This window comes from Hippopotamus amphibius, chromosome 6 (genome assembly GCF_030028045.1).
Source record: "Hippopotamus amphibius kiboko isolate mHipAmp2 chromosome 6, mHipAmp2.hap2, whole genome shotgun sequence".
In the NCBI taxonomy this organism is placed as follows: Eukaryota; Metazoa; Chordata; class Mammalia; order Artiodactyla; family Hippopotamidae; genus Hippopotamus; species Hippopotamus amphibius.
The window spans coordinates 158068770-158084795 of NC_080191.1; the positions used below are offsets into that span (position 1 = coordinate 158068770).

A 16026-nucleotide genomic window follows, 5' to 3' on the forward strand; every position below is an offset into this window, starting at 1 on the left:
GCACAGGCTCTAGGCATGTGGGCTTCAGTAGTTGCGGCACGCAAGCTCAATAGTTGTGGCTCACGGGCTTAGTTGCTCTGTGGCGTGTGGGATCTTCCTGGAGCAGGGCTCGAACCCGTGTCCCTTGCATTGGCAGGTGGATCCTTAACCACTGCACCACTTAGGAAGTCCCTCTCACCATTCATTATTTCTTGAATACCATCTCTTCCCTCTGTTTACTTTTATTCTTGCTGAAATACGTCCTTTAGTTATTTTTAAGCAAAGCTTCATGCGTGGTAAACTTTCTTAGTTTTTATGTCTTAAAATGTCTATTTCATATTACTATTGAATACTAATACAGGTAGATTCAGAATTCTAGATTAACAATTACTTTCACTAAACATATTGAAAATACTACTTATTGCGTTGCTTTTGGACATTTATTGCTCATGTAAAATATGCTTTTAATGTAATTGTCATTACTTTGCTGATAATCTCTTTAACATTGGTTTTAAGATTATCTCTTTGTCCTCGATATTTTTCAGTTTTACTATGCTGTATTCATCATATTGTTTCATATGGTTTTTGTCTTTCCTGCTCTACACTTGTGCTTTCAATCTGAAAGCTGTCATTTCTACAGTTCAGAAAATTTTACAGCCTTTTTTTCCCTTTAAATATTGCTTCTCAGGCTTTAATTTTCTCATTCCCATACTCTTGCGTGATATTAATCTATGCTCTTTTAACTTGTTCATATTTCTCCTCTGTTTTCTCTCTGTGCTGCTTTCAGTGTGAATTCCTTAGTTCTAGCTTCTAGTCACCAATTCTCTCCTGTGTCCAATCTAGGATTCATTCTTGTCTTCTGAATTTTTAATTTAAATGACTTTTTTCCCCCAGAATTTATTATTGGACCTCTTTCATTTCTGTCTGTTCTTGATACATATTTGCCCCATTTGTCTTGTAATATTTTGTTCTTTTTTTTAAAAAAAAAGATATTCTGTTTCCTCTTTGGAGGTTTTATACATATTTAAAAGTACACAGATCTTTTCAACCTCCTTTCAGTTGAACCTGACTCTAGCACCCCGGTACAAAAGGGGATTGAACTTGACTACCTGATTCCAGACCCAGAGTCCCAAAGTCTCAGCCCCTGATTACAGAAATGATTATTTTATTTTAAGCTTAGCTAAGTCGTCTTAAAGAAAAAAATTGTATCAGTCTTTGCTTTTGTGAAGTAAAAGGAAGAGTTCAAAGTATGTACTTTTCCAGGGTCACTAACTAGTGCCAGAGGTGGGACTTAACCCAGAGAGTTCTTCCAGGGAGTTTAGCAGTGTGGAAGAGAATTAAGCAGTAGCAGCAGTTTTCCCTATATATTTCTTTCCCAATCCTGCCATTTAAAATCTACCCAAGAGTGAGGCAAGAAGAATGAATGAGTTAGGGAGAGAAATTTGTAGACTGCAGTGGTACTCTGGAGATGGGGGTGACAGGTTTGTAAAGGGAAAGGAGAGAAGTGATCAAGAGTTCCTGTAGTCAGTCAGCTATGGCCATTTTCAAGTTGACATATTTTAGGTACCAGAAGCTAGCCCTTGCTTGTACCTTAATATGCATCTCCTCTTGAATATGTTATCTAATGTCAAATGCAATACATTTAAATTGATTTTGAACAGCATGACAAATTTTTTTTGAAAGATTTTCAGTTTTAAACCCCTTTTTTTATCTTAAACTTTAGGAACCGCAAAGTTATTTTGAAGTATGAAAAGTTTGATATTGAAATAGAAATTGGAAATGCTGAAGAGATAAAACAGTTGTCCATTTTCATTAATAACTTTTATTACATCTGTAATGAAATTGTCATACTTTATTTTTTATGTTTAAAAATTATATTATTTAGCTCCTTATTCAGAAGAATGTATTTGATTATTTTCTGTAGGAAAAAGGTAAGTCATCTAATGACTTACAGCTATTTCAGTCAAAATTTTATTCATTTTACTTGATATTTGTTTCACTTTTTATGCTTATTAAAAGGCCTTATTTTTTTTTTTTTTAATGAAGTTTTATTCAGGGCAGGGGCCTTGACTTCTCATCTTGGTATTTCCACAGTATCAAGCATATTATCTAGCATGTAATCAATGCTCATAGTATTTATAATGTATTTTTTAAATTAAATTATAGGGTAATTTAACAGATGAAATACTAAGTGGCCTGATATTTCATAATGGTCAAATATTTTTACTTATATTGGTTCAGTGCCTAGCATAGTATCAAGCACATTTCCCTTAGTAAATACTTGTTATGTATTGGTCTTGTAAGATTTCGCTTTGAAGACTCTTTTGCAGTGAGTGCAATTGGCAGATAAAGCTTGAGTATTAAATAGTCAGTTCAAGTCTTAATCACATTTTACCTGGGAAATTGTTTCTTCACTATTGCATCTCTTGAGCTACAAAGGGAATACAGATATCCTTCCATATCTCACTTCTTCACTATGCTGTTTAACATATTAGTTCAGAAAACTGTAACAGAGATGTGAAGGTTGGCTTGATTTTTTACTATTGAAACACAGGGAAGTAGTTCTCTAACTTTGTGTTTCCCTTTTGAAATTTAAATACTGTGGAGGAACTGGCCTCTGACTTAGATGTGCAGACCTTCAGACTTTGTGGATCCAACTCCTACGCAGCATCAAAGGAAATTGATGCAGTGCTTACCTGCCAGTGTTGATCAGCCTTTTTTCCAGCATATATTTGAAGAATTTAAAAAAAAAAGGAACTTAGGAATTTATTATGAGACAGTGAAAGTCAAAATTCTTAAATAATTAAAGATGCTTTTATCAATCTTTATATAGTCTCTTAGACCATGAGTTCCCTAATAAATGATGTTTCCTATAGATAAAGTTTTCAGTGGTCTATGGCAAAATGAGAAAAACAAGGTCAGTGTAACATTTCATAAGTCTGTGTGTGTGTCTTTGCGTAAATTTATATGTCATTGTTTTTGAGAACTGTCTTTTTTTTCTTTATCTTTTTTAAAATTTTATGTATTATTTATTTACTTGGCTGTGTTGGACCTTAGTTGCAGCATGTGGATCTTTTTTGTTGTGGTGGTGGTGCACCAGCTTCTCTAGTTGTGGCACACAGGCTTCTCTCTAGTTGTGGTGCACAGGCTCAGTAGTTGCGGCATGTGGGCTCTCTAGTTGTGGTGCACGAGCTTCATTGCCCAGAGGCCTCTGGGATCTTAGTTCCCCTACCAGGGATCGAACCCAAATTGGAAGGTGGATTCTTAACCACTGGACCACTAGGGAAGTCCCAGAACTGTCTTTAACTTTTGTGTGTGTGTGTGTGTGTGTGTGTGTGTGTGTGTGTGGGATAACTGTATCCATTAGTGTTTTTTTTTTTTAAGAACTTTTATTGAGATACAGTTAACAGACAATAAACAGCATACATTTAGAGTGTACAATTTGGTATCCCAATCTCCCAATTCATTCCCCCCCAGCCCTCCCCGCTTTCCCCACTTGGTGTCCATGTGTTTGTTCTCTACACCTGTGTCTCTATTTCTGCCTTGCATTTCCTCTTTCATAGTTGCTAACATTTGCCTTATGTATTGAGGTGCTCCTATATTGGGTGCATATATATTTATAATTGTTATCTCTTCTTCTTGGATTGATCCCTCAATCTTTATGTAGTGTCCTTTCTTGTCTCTTGTAACATTTTTTATTTTAAAGTCTTTTTTATCTGATATGAGTATCACCACTCCAGCTTTCTTTTGATTTCCATTTGCATGGAATATCTTTTTCCATCCCCTCACTTTCAGTCTGTATGTGTGCCTAGGTCTGAAGTGGGTTTCTTGTAGACAGCATATATATGGGTCTTGTTTTTGTATCCATTCAGCCAGTCTGTGTCTTTTGGTTGGTACATTTAGTCCATTTACATTCAAGGTGATTATCGATATGTATATTCCTATTACCATTTTCTTAATTGTTTTGTTTTTGTTTTTGTAGGTCCTTTTCTACTCTTATGTTTCCCGCTTAGAGAAGTTCCTTTAGCATTTATTGTAGGGCTGGTTTGGTGGTGCTGAATTCTCTTAGCTGTTGCTTGTCTGTAAAGCTTTTGATTTCTCCATCGAATCTGAATGAGATCCTTGCTGGGTAGAGTACTCTTGGTTGTAGGTTCTTCCCTTTCATCACTTGAAATATATCATGCCACTCCCTTCTGGCTTGCAGAGTTTCTGCTGAGAAATCAGCTGTTACCCTGATGGGAGTTCCCTTGTATGTTATTTGTCGTTTTTCCCTTGTTGCTATTAATAACTTTTCTCTGTCTTTAATTTTTGTCAATTTGACTACTATATGTCTTGGCGTGTTTCTCCTTGGGTTTATCCTGCCTGGAACTCTCTGTGCTTCCTGGACTTGGGTAGCTATTTCCTTTCCCACGTTAGGGAAGTTTTCAACTATAATCTCTTCCAGTATTTTCTCAGGTCCTTTCTCTCTCTCTTCTCCTTCTGGGACCCCTATAATGTGAATGTTGGTGTGTTTAACATTGTCCCAGAGGTCACTTAGGCTGTCTTCAGTTCCTTTCATTCTTTTTTCTTTATTCTTTTCCACATCAGTGATTATCACCATTCTGTCTTCCAGGTCACTTATTCGCCCTTCTGCCTCAGTTAATCTGCTATTGGTTCCTTCTAGTGTATTTTTCATTTCCATTATTGCGTTGCATATCTCTGTTTGTTCTTTAATTCTTCTAGGTCCTTGGTAAACTTTTCTTGCAACTTTTCGATCTTTACATCCAGTCTTTTTTCAAAGTCCTGGATCATCTTCACCCATCATTATTCTGAATTCTTTTTCTGGAAGAGTGCCTATCTCCTCTTCATTTAGTTGTTTTTCTGGTGTTTTATCTTGTCCCTTCATCTGGTATAAAGTCTTTTGCCTTTTCATTTTCTCTGTCTTTCTGTGGCTGTGATTTTCCGTTCCACAAGATGAAATACTGCTGATACTGCTTGATTCTGCTGTCTGCCCTCTTGTGGAGGAAGCTGTCTGGGAGGCTCCTGAGTGCCTCCTGGTGGGAGGGACTGATGGTGGGTTGGGCTGGGTGGGTGGAGCTCAGTAAAACTTTAATCTGATTTGGTGGGTGGAGCTCAGTGACACTTTAATCTGCTTGTCTGCCAATGGGTGGGGCTGTGTTCCCACTCTGGTGGTGGTTTGGCCTGAGGCGACCCAGCACTGGAGCTTACAGACTCTTTGGTGGAGCTAATGGTGAACTCTGGAAGGGCTCACGCTAGTGAGCACTTCTCAGATCCCCTGCTGCCAGTGCCCCTGTCTCCTTGGTGAGCCACAGCTGCCCCCCAGCTCTGCAGGCAACCCTCCAACACCAGCAGGTAGGTCTGGTTCAGTCTCCTATGGGGTCACTGCTCCTTCCTCCTGGGTCCTGGTGAGCACACTTTTTTGTGTGCCCTCCAAGAGTAGAGTCTCTGTTTCCCCCAGTCCTGTGGAGGTCCTGCAATCAAATCCCGCTGGCTTTCAAAGTCTGATTCTCTGGGGATTCCTCCTCCCGTTGCTGGACCCCCAGGTTAGGAAGCCTGACATGGGGCTCAGAACCCTCAGGACTTCTGTGGTATAACTGTTCTCCAGCTTGTGAGTCACCCACCCAGCATTTATGGGATTTTTAAAGCGATTGTGCCCCTCCTACTGTCTCATTGCGGCTTCTCCTTTGTCTCTGGATGTGGGGTGTCTTTTTTGGTGAGTTCCAGTGTCTTTCTGTTGATGGTTGTTCAGCAGTTAGTTGTAATTCCGGTGCTCTTGCAAGAGGGAGTGAGCGCACGTCCTCCTACTCTGCCATCTTGATTCTTCCTTCTCAATATACTTTTTAATGTTGTTATTATTTAGAATTTTGTGGTGTGTCTGTGAATGGTAGTTATTTTAAAATATTAAACTTTGAATATACTTTGTAAAGGATATGTTTTCTGTATAAAGCATATTTGTCTCTGGCCTAAGAATTGCAACCCTGCAGCTTCTGAAACACTGAGGGGACCTCAGAAGCCATCGTCATTGCCATCGTTGTTTGTGGTTGTGTGTGGAGGAGGAGAAGGCGTAACCGTGTTTGAGAGACCTTAGTAGAAATTTCATTTTATTCATTTCCAATCTGGATATCACAGTTAGGAGATTTACTAGTTTCACTCCGTATCCAGCCAGTTTGCAACTGGATAGGTAGACCAAAAAAATCTATTTAGTGTTTCTGGTTACCTTAAATGCTCCCTTAGTGAAATCTATGATTTTAAAATTTGATCTAAACTAAAACTACCTCACACATTTACTTTTATCACAGATGTCTGTGTGATTCCATACATGGGAGTCACCAGTCTAGCAAATAATAGACATTTACTATCACAGTTGAATTTGTAGCCAAATAGGATTCTTCTAATCCAGAAAATCCATTGTGAAGTCCCAAATGGATGAAATTGATATATTATTAATTGTATTAAGATATATCGATACTTAACATATAATTTGCCATTTTTACCATTTCTAAATGTACAGTTCTGTGGCATTAAGTACACTCACATTGTTATTCAGCCATCACCACCATCTGTCTCCTGAACTGTTTCATCTTTCCAAGCTGATATTTTATTATTATTTTCTTAGAACAACCATGCCATTTCCCTTTTATTCATTTAACAGCCTAAACAGGGTAAATATGTATGGCTGAGGGACAGGAAAACTGTAACTACTGAACAAATGTTGGAAAGGACTTTTGACACCAAGTTACTTAGTTGGAGGGCTCTCTTCTCTGAGAAAAGAATTCATGTTGGATTAGGAGGAAGCTGTATTGTTGGAGAAATTTCTGCTCATTAGTAAGCTTGTGTCTCTGTGAATGGGTCATGACTGTTTCCATGTTTGTCTCATGACAGAATTTAGTTCCTTGTGGTCTGGGACCCCCATTTCCTTGCTGGCTTTTCAGCTGAGGGCCATTCCCAGTCCAAATTGAAACTTATACCCATTAAACACTAATGCCCTGCTCCTCCCCCCGCCCCGCCCCCCCCCCCCCCCCCCCGCCAGTAAATTCCTAGCAGAGTATAAACTTGTCAACTCTTACTCCTTATATAAGAGGAATCATACAATTTTATCTTTTTGTCACAGGCTTAATTTCACTTAGCAAAGTGTCTTCAAGGTTCATACATGTTATAGCATGTGTCAAAATCTCCTTTCTTTTTTTTTTTTATTTTTTTATTTTTTTATTTTATTTTATTTTATTTTATTTTTTTGGGGGTACACCAGGTTCAATCAACTGTTTTTATACACATATCCCCATATTCCCTCCCTTCCTTGACGCCCCCCCCCTCGAATCCCCCCCACCCTCCCTGCCCCAGTCCTCTAAGGCATCTTCCATCCTCGAGTTGGACTCCCTTTGTTATACAACAACTTCCCACTGACTATTTTACAGTTGGTAGTATATATATGTCTGTGCTACTCTCTCGCTTCTTCTCAGTTTCCCCTTCACCCCCCGCCCCCTCCCATACCTCGAGTTCTCCAGTCCATTCTCTGTATCTGCTTCCTTGTTCTTGTCACTGAGTTCATCAGTACCATTTTTAGATTCCGTATATGTGAGTTAGCATACAATATTTGTCCTTCTCTTTCTGACTTACTTCACTCTGTATGACAGATTGTAGTTCTATCCACCTCATGACATATAGCTCCATCTCATCCCTTTTTATAGCTGAGTAATATTCCATTGTATATATATGCCACATCTTCTGTATCCATTCATTTGTTGATGGGCATTTAGGTTGCTTCCATGTCCTGGCTATTGTAAATAGTGCTGCAATAAACATGATGGTACAAGTTTCTTTTGGGATTATGGTTTTCTTTGGGTATATGCCCAGGAGTGGGATTACTGGATCATATGGTAGTTCTATTTTTAGTTTTTTAAGGAACCTCCAAATTGTTTTCCATAGTGGCTGTACCAACTTACAGTCCCACCAACAGTGCAGGAGAGTTCCCTTTTCTCCACACCCTCTCCAACATTGTTGTTTCCAGACTTTGTGATGATGGCCATTCTGATTGGTGTGAGGTGATACCTCATTGTGGCTTTGACTTGCATTTCTCTGATGATGAGTGATGTTGAGCATCTTTTCATGTGTTTGTTGGCCATCTGTATGTCTTCTTTGGAGAAATGTCTATTTAGGTCTTCTGCCCATTTGTGGATTGGGTTATTTGCTTTTTTGGTATGAAGCTGCATGAGCTGCTTGTATATTTTGGAGGTTAATCCTTTGTCCGTTGTTTCATAGGCAATTATTTTTTCCCATTCTGAGGGTTGCCTTTTAGTTTTATTTATGGTTTCTTTTGCTGTGCAAAAGCTTTTAAGTTTCATGAGGTCCCATTCATTTATTCTTGATTTTATGTCCATGATTCTAGGAGGTGGGTCAAAAAGGATGTTGCTTTGATGTATGTCAAAGAGTGTTCTGCCTATGTTTTCCTCTAGGAGTTTGATAGTGTCTGGCCTTACATGTAGGTCTTTAATCCATTTGGAGTTTATTTTTGTGTATGGGGTTAGGAAGTGTTCTAATTTCATTCTTTTACATGTTGCTGTCCAATTTTCCCAGCACCACTTATTGAAGAGGCTGTCTTTTTTCCATTGTATACTCGTGCCTCCTTTGTCAAAGATAAGGTGCCCATATGTGTTTGGGCTTACTTCTGAGTTCTCTATTCTATTCCATTGATCTTCCTTTCTATTTTTGTGCCAGTACCATACTGTCTTGATCACTATGGCCTTGTAGTATAGTTTGAAGTCAGGAAGCCCGATTCCACCAACTCCATTTTTCCTTCTCAAGATTGCTTTGGCTATTCGGGGTCTTTTGCATTTCCATACAAATCGTAAGATTTCTTGCTCTAGTTCTGTGAAAAATGCCATTGGTAATCTGATCGGGATTGCATTAAATCTGTAAATTGCTTTGGGTAGTACAGTCATTTTCACGATGTTGATTCTTCCAATCCAGGAACATGGTATGTCCCTCCATCTGTTTGTGTCATCTTTGATTTCTTTCATCAATGTCTTAAAGTTTTCTGCATACAGATCTTTTGCCTCCTTAGGCAGGTTTATTCCTAGGTATTTGATTCTTTTTGTTGCAATGGTGAATGGGAGAGTTTCCTTAATTTCTCTTTCTGCTCTTCCGTTGTTAGTGTATAGGAATGCAAGAGATTTCTGTGCATTAATTTTGTATCCTGCTACTTTACTAAACTCATCAATGAGTGCTAGCAGTCTTCTGGTAGAGTCTTTAGGGTTTTCTATATATAGTATCATGTCATCTGCAAAGAGTGATAATTTTACTTCTTCTTTTCCAATTTGGATTCCTTTAATTTCTTTTTCTTCTCTGATTGCTGTGGCTAACACTTCCAAAACTATGTTGAATAACAATGGTGAGAGTGGACACCCTTGTCTTGTTCCTGTTCTTAGAGGGAATTCTTCCAGTTTTTCTCCATTGAGAACAATGTTGGCTTTTGGTTTGTCATATATGGCTTTTATGATGTTGAGGTAATTTCCTTCTATGCCCATTTTCTGGAGAGCTTTTATCATAAATGGGTGTTGAACTTTGTCAAAAGCTTTTTCTGCATCTATTGAAATCATCATATGGTTTTTATCCTTCAATTTGTTGATATGATGTATCACGTTGATTGATTTGCGTATATTGAAGAATCCTTGCATCCCGGGGATAAACCCCACTTGATCGTGGTGTATGATTTTTTTAATGTGCTGTTGCAGTCTGTTAGCCAGTATTTTGTTGAGGATTTTTGCATCTATATTCATCAGTGATATTGGTCTGTAGTTTTCTTTTTTTGTGACATCTTTGCCTGGTTTTGGTATCAGGGTGATGGTAGCCTCATAGAATGAGTTTGGGAGTGCTCCGCCTTCTGCAATATTTTGGAAGAGTTTGAGAAGGATAGGTGTTAACTCTTCTCGAAATGTTTGATAGAATTCGCCTGTGAATCCATCTGGTCCTGGGCTTTTGTGTGTTGGGAGATTTTTAATCACTGCCTCAATTTCTGTACTTGTGATTGCTCTGTTCATGGTTTCTATTTCTTCCTGGTTCAGTCTTGGAAGATTGTATTTTTCTAAGAATGTATCCATTTCTTCCAGGTTATCCAATTGATTGGCATATAGTTGCTTGTAGTAGTCTCTCATGATGTTTTGTATTTCTGAGGTGTCTGTTGTGACTTCTCCTTTTTCATTTCTAATTCTGTTGATTTGCATCTTCTCCCTTTTTCCTTTCTTTTTTAAGGCTGAATAATATCCCATTGTACATGCCACATTTTATTTATCCATTCATCTGTCAGTGGGCATTTGGGTTGCTTACACCTTTTGGCTATTGTGAATAATGCTGCCATGATCACGGGTTTACAAATATCTGTTTGAGTCTCTGCTTTAATTTCTTTTGAGTTTATACACGGAAGTGGAATTGTTGGATCATATGGTTATTCTGTGTTTACTTTTTTGAGGAGTCACTGTATTGTTTCCACAGGGGCTGCTAGAGGTGTTTATTGGAGTGCGGATCAAGTTTGGGAGGTAGTATAAGAAATGAGCTTCATATAAGAGATTTACTTCCTGTAGTAAAGTACTTGCAGATGATTTCAGAATGTTGGAGTCAAAGATGGCTCTAAATTTTGAACCCTGTAGCTGGAAAGCCAGTTCCAACCCACCTCTGCAGTAAGTTAGTTCTTGGAAGCCCAGACTGGTCTGATAGATGGCAAACTACATTAAATCCTAAAATGAAAATTAGGTAACATGATACAAAAAGTTAAATTACTGTGTTTACATCCTGGGCGTTTTAAATTAGTCCCTCTCTCATTGCTTTACAGTGTAAAATTATCTTGCCCTTATGATACCTTCGTATAGATGTATTTTATTTAAAGTCTGTATCCAGGAAACAGTAATTCACAATTAAGTTTGTAGATTTGGTAAAATACATTAAATCATTCTTCCCTAGATGCATGTAGCTAACAAAAATCACTTTCTGTCATATAAAGTGTGTGACTGAAATGAATCTTCCATTTATTTATTTTAATAACAGTGCCATTGCAGTTTCGTTTCTGAAGGTTTTTTTAAAAATATACTTCATTTTTATTTTTGTCTGCGTCGGGTCTCAGTTGTGGCATGGGGAATCTTTCATTGAGGTGCGTGGGCTCAGTAGTTGCATCACTCAGGCTTAGGTGCCCTGCGGCATGTGGAATCTTAGTTCCCTGACCAGGGATCGAACCCACATCCCCTGCATTGGAAAGTGGATTCTTTTTTTTTCCTCCCTAAATTTATTTATTTATTTATTTTTAAAAATTTATTTTATTGGCTGTGTTGGGTCTTCGTTGCTACACATGGGCTTTCTCTAGTTGCGGCGAGTGGGGGCTACTCCTCATTGTGGTGTGCAGGCCTCTCATTGCAGTGGCTTCTCTTGTTGCAGAGCACGGGCTCCAGGTGCATGAGCTTCAGTAGTTGTGGCACATGGGTTCAGTAGTTGTGGCTCACGGGCTCCAGAGCTCAGGCTCAATAGTTGTGGCGCACGGGCTTAGTTGCTCCGCTGCATGTGGTATCCTCCTGGGGCAGGGATCAAACCCGTGTCCCCTGCATTGGCAGGTGGACTTCTACCCACTGCACCACCTAGGAAGTCCTGGAAAGTGGATTCTTAACCACTGGACCACCAGGGAAGTCCCTGAAGCTTCTTTTTATGTTGTTTTTCATGGTTTTTTGGTTTGTTTTGTAGCTTTTTCTTTCTATTATGGAGGGAGTAGATCACGTGTAAGAATGATTAAGTTTACAGATTTACTTTGATCACTGTAAACTCTAAAAATGTTTTCTTAGTTATGTTAAAGAATTGTGACGATATTTAATTACAGGACTGTAGTTTTAGTTTCTTCTTAGCTCTTATTTTTAATGCTTGTATTTTTCATAAAATCTTTCAGATTTTAAGAATAGTTCAGAGGCTGGTATATTTGGTATGAAAATATAAAATGTTATGATTCATTTCCAAGTACTGCTCTGTGCCAAAGACAGACTTCTAAAAATTATAAGCTGTTTTCTGGTTTGGTTTCCGTAGGCTTTATCAGTTTGCTGTTACGAAAGGAGCCTCTTTCAAATCAATCCCGTGTGTTTTCAGTTCTCTCCTTGAATGCTATCATGAGATTTTTTTTCACCTTAAATACTCATCGACTTTTTTTTTTTCAAGTACCTGTGGTTTTACATATGCTCATAAATCCAGACAGAAAAGAGGTTTTAATTTCATACTTTTTTAGAGTATGAGAGTTTCTGTTTTTAAATAGTTTAAATTTCTGTGCTTCTAAAAGACCATAATATTGAATCTTGAACAACATGGGTTTGAACTGTGCAGGTCCCCTTACATATGGGTTTTCCAGTAGTAAGTACTATAGGGCTGAATCTGAGGATGCAGAGGGCCAACTCTGAAGTTATACTCAGATTTTTGACTGCATGGAGGATCGGATCCCCTCACCCCGGAGTTGTTCAAGGGTCAGCTGTACTTGTTAGCAGCATTAAAATAAAATCAGAGTGGCTAGAATAGCATTAATCTGTCTCAGTTCCTTTACCCAGGACAAGATGAAATCAGAGAAGAAAGGAGCAAGCCATCCAGGGGTTCAGGGTACGAATGGGTAGTCTGGGTTGACAACAGAAAGTGTAATACGTGCTACAGGTTTCTGAACACTGATGTGTAACCCTGGGCTAGTGATTAGGGAGTTCGGATTGTACAGTACCATAGAATTGCTGATAATGCTTGCTAGAAATAGCATGAAGCCATGCTTGAACTTCACACTAACAGTATAGTAATATAATTAATTTTATTAAAAGGTGTTTGTTTTGATTCCTGTTAAAGAGAGTAGAGGTGTTACTGAAACAAAGATTCTCTGTCATTTTTAAAATATGGAGTATTGAGGTGGCGAACTGATTATGAAAGCAAGACATTAGATAAGTGGTTCATCAGAGTCTGATGAAAACTATTCTGTCATCAGAAAGATGCATGTATGGGAGTTCCCTGGTGGTCTAGTGGTTAGGATTTGGTGCTTTCACTGCTGTGACCCAGGTTCAATCCCTGGTTAGGGAACTGAGATCATGCAAGCCGTGCAGCACAGCCAAAATTAAAAAAAAATTTTTTTTAATGCACGTATATGCAAATTTGTGTACAATTTCAGAAATTCAAAGACCTGAGGCCCTGCTGTAAGTTACTTTTCTCATTTTTGAACAGTTTTATTCTATTTTTATTTAGTTCATGGCTACTTGAATTTGTAGCCGAGAAGATGATGCTAATGAATTGAACTTATAGATTTAATTTTCATGAGGGATGGTTAGCTGTACTTATACTACAGTCACAAATATAAAATTTAGCTATTTTGTGTGTGTAAAAAAATACACACACCCACATGTATATGCATGCCATTGATTATAACATGATTGGATAAGATCATTTGAATTAATCACTGGAAAAACAACTCAAATGTTTAAGTTTATGTTATAGCATCTTTGGGAGTAAGGAAAAATGTACTATCATTATTCTCCTTTTGGTATTGTCATTTTATTTTAAATTATGATTTTTTGGAATATAGTGATGCTGAATTTAAAATTCAGTTTAATTTAAAACTGGTTTTATTTTTGGAACATTCAGAATACCTCCTTGGAAGAATTGTAGAACTCTCAGGAGTTTAGAAACTTCAGTATGTGGTCACTGATTCATCCAGTAGAGTGGGATGAAGAATGATGAGCGTTTGCTTCCTGTAAAGTGCATGCATTTATATATAGTATATTAATTCTAGCCATGAATGAGAGGTTGTAGTGTAAATATCATAAATATTTTGAGGGAGGCCCTTTGTTTCATTTTTTGTTTCTTAACTTTAGATGTACATCTTGGTGGCATTTAGGAAAAAATAAAATTTTATATCAGTGGTTCTCGGTCTCAATTGTCTTGACATCTTAAAAGATTTGTATATTCTTTCAAACCCTCAAATTTACTTAATTTATCTCAGAAGTTTACATGCATGGGGTATAACTTAGTGTTATGTTAACATGGTTACAGAGTGGACCCAGAGCAAATATGCTCCATGGAGTCTAGTGCTTCAGTTATCTGTGTATCCCTCTTGTTATTTTATGAACTTTACAGGCATACTTCCTGTGGACCCTCTTTGAAAAACACATCCATAGACTACAGCAGTAGCATTCAAACTACTTGTTTGTTCATTTATTTATTGAGTTGGAGTATGTTATGATATGCTTGAATATGTAACAAATCACATAATCCTTCATGGTCTAACATAGTGCTCAATAAATAGTTATTGATTGAATAAATGGCACATATCTTTTAAATGATTATGATATCAGGTAGAGCAGTGAGTTCTGACTCTGATTTTGAAACCTGCCCTCTTTCTCCCATGAGTTATTACAGGGCACAGTTGTGAAATGTTTAAAAGAAAATTTATGAGGAAAATAAACATGCGTGCCACCTTTTATCCTTAAACTGATTTTGAAATCACATACATAATGACACGTGCACATCCTCAAAATGTGGTCATCACTTTAAGTAGCATAAACAAATGAAATAAAACTTCATTTTTTTTAATGGAGCGTACAAATACATTTAATTTGCACCATTCTGACTAGCAGTTTCTAAGATCACAAAATAGTTTAAAACCATGAATAACAGCAGTTGAAATCCATACTATGTATTAGCACTGCTAATATTCCGATATGCTAAACAAAATATCCCTGTAAGTAATATGGGAATTTCCACTATTTGGTATGTTTGTGCTTACTGGAAAGTTTACAGGGGTGCCAATATCTATCAAAGGACTCTTGAAGATTCACTTGCCACTCTGGAAAAGAGTACAATACTGTAGGAATAATGTATCAGTATTCTTGTCACCAAGGCAAGCTTTTCCACTAGAGATCATTACTGAATGTACCTTAATTGATGGTCTTTTAAATTTGAGGCCAGAATTATAACATATATCCGTATTTCAGGGAATCGATTGGTAATGTAACTAGCACAAAGAAGTGCTTGTATGGAATGAATCTGGGCTATCTAATGCATTTTAAGTCCTCTGGGAACAAAGCTCTTTGAAACCAAGTTGATCTGGGTGCAAAATAAAATGTAAGCCTTTGTCATGATATGGTAGGTGCTGACTAGGCCTTAGCTACACGGGACTTCCCACATCACTGACTAGGTATCTAGGAATACATCCTAAGAGGAGAACAAGGAACCCCAGAAATGAAAGGCAAGGAGAGAAGCCTTGTCTTCCATGTGCTTCTCTAGGTCTTCTGTATGATTATTCTTTCCTTGTGGTAGCATTTCTGACAAAATATGGACTATGTTTCATTTCCAGAGGTTATTACCTAGTTAGTTTGTATCTGAAGAAATTGTACCTGTTTACTTTGAAAGAAAAAAGAAATAGCTTAACTCTTCTGATAATTAGATTGAGTCTATATGCAGTTCAAGGCCAATAAATAATATGTGTAATATGATCAGTTAAATAGAATCAGCAGTAAAGAATCATAACAAATTACCTTGCTGACCGTTATTTTTCTTTTGCTTGGCCTTAGGGTTTTGACCCACCACATCAAAGTGACACAAGAACTATTTACATAGCCAACAGGTTTCCTCAGCATGGCCTTTACACACCTCAGAAATTTATAGATAACCGGATCATTTCATCTAAGGTAAGAATTAACACTTTTATTATTAAAACTGTGGTTATGTAGTATTTTGCTTTAAAAAATGCTTTGTTTGTATAGTATACATTTATATCCTTAAAAATTCAAGGAAATGGTTGTTGGTAGATCTATCTTAACCAAAATTGTGAATTGTAAAATAAAAAGTTTCTGGTTGCTAATATTAGGTAGTCAACATGCCAGAAATTACCCTTAGATGCAGTTAAACTAAGGAACTAATATTTATACCATGTGCCAGACACTATATTAGGTACTTCTCATATTATTTAATCCATACAACAACTTTAAAATAGCTTTAACAAAGTTTTATTATACTCATTTTATATCAGTTTCTTCAGTTGAAATGCTGGGAAATAATTTA

At 37.4% G+C, this 16026-nt stretch overlaps 1 protein-coding gene across 5 annotated transcripts in view; it reads left to right on the forward strand.

The window, feature by feature from the left end:
* Positions 1 to 16026, forward strand: part of ATP11B (ATPase phospholipid transporting 11B (putative)) — a 120387-nt gene that overhangs the window by 8598 nt on the left and 95763 nt on the right. For all 5 annotated transcript variants that reach the window (XM_057739988.1, XM_057739986.1, XM_057739987.1 and 2 more), the window contains exon 2: positions 15537 to 15653. In XM_057739988.1, coding sequence (XP_057595971.1) covers positions 15537 to 15653 — 117 coding nt within the window. The remainder of the gene's footprint in view (positions 1 to 15536; positions 15654 to 16026) is intronic.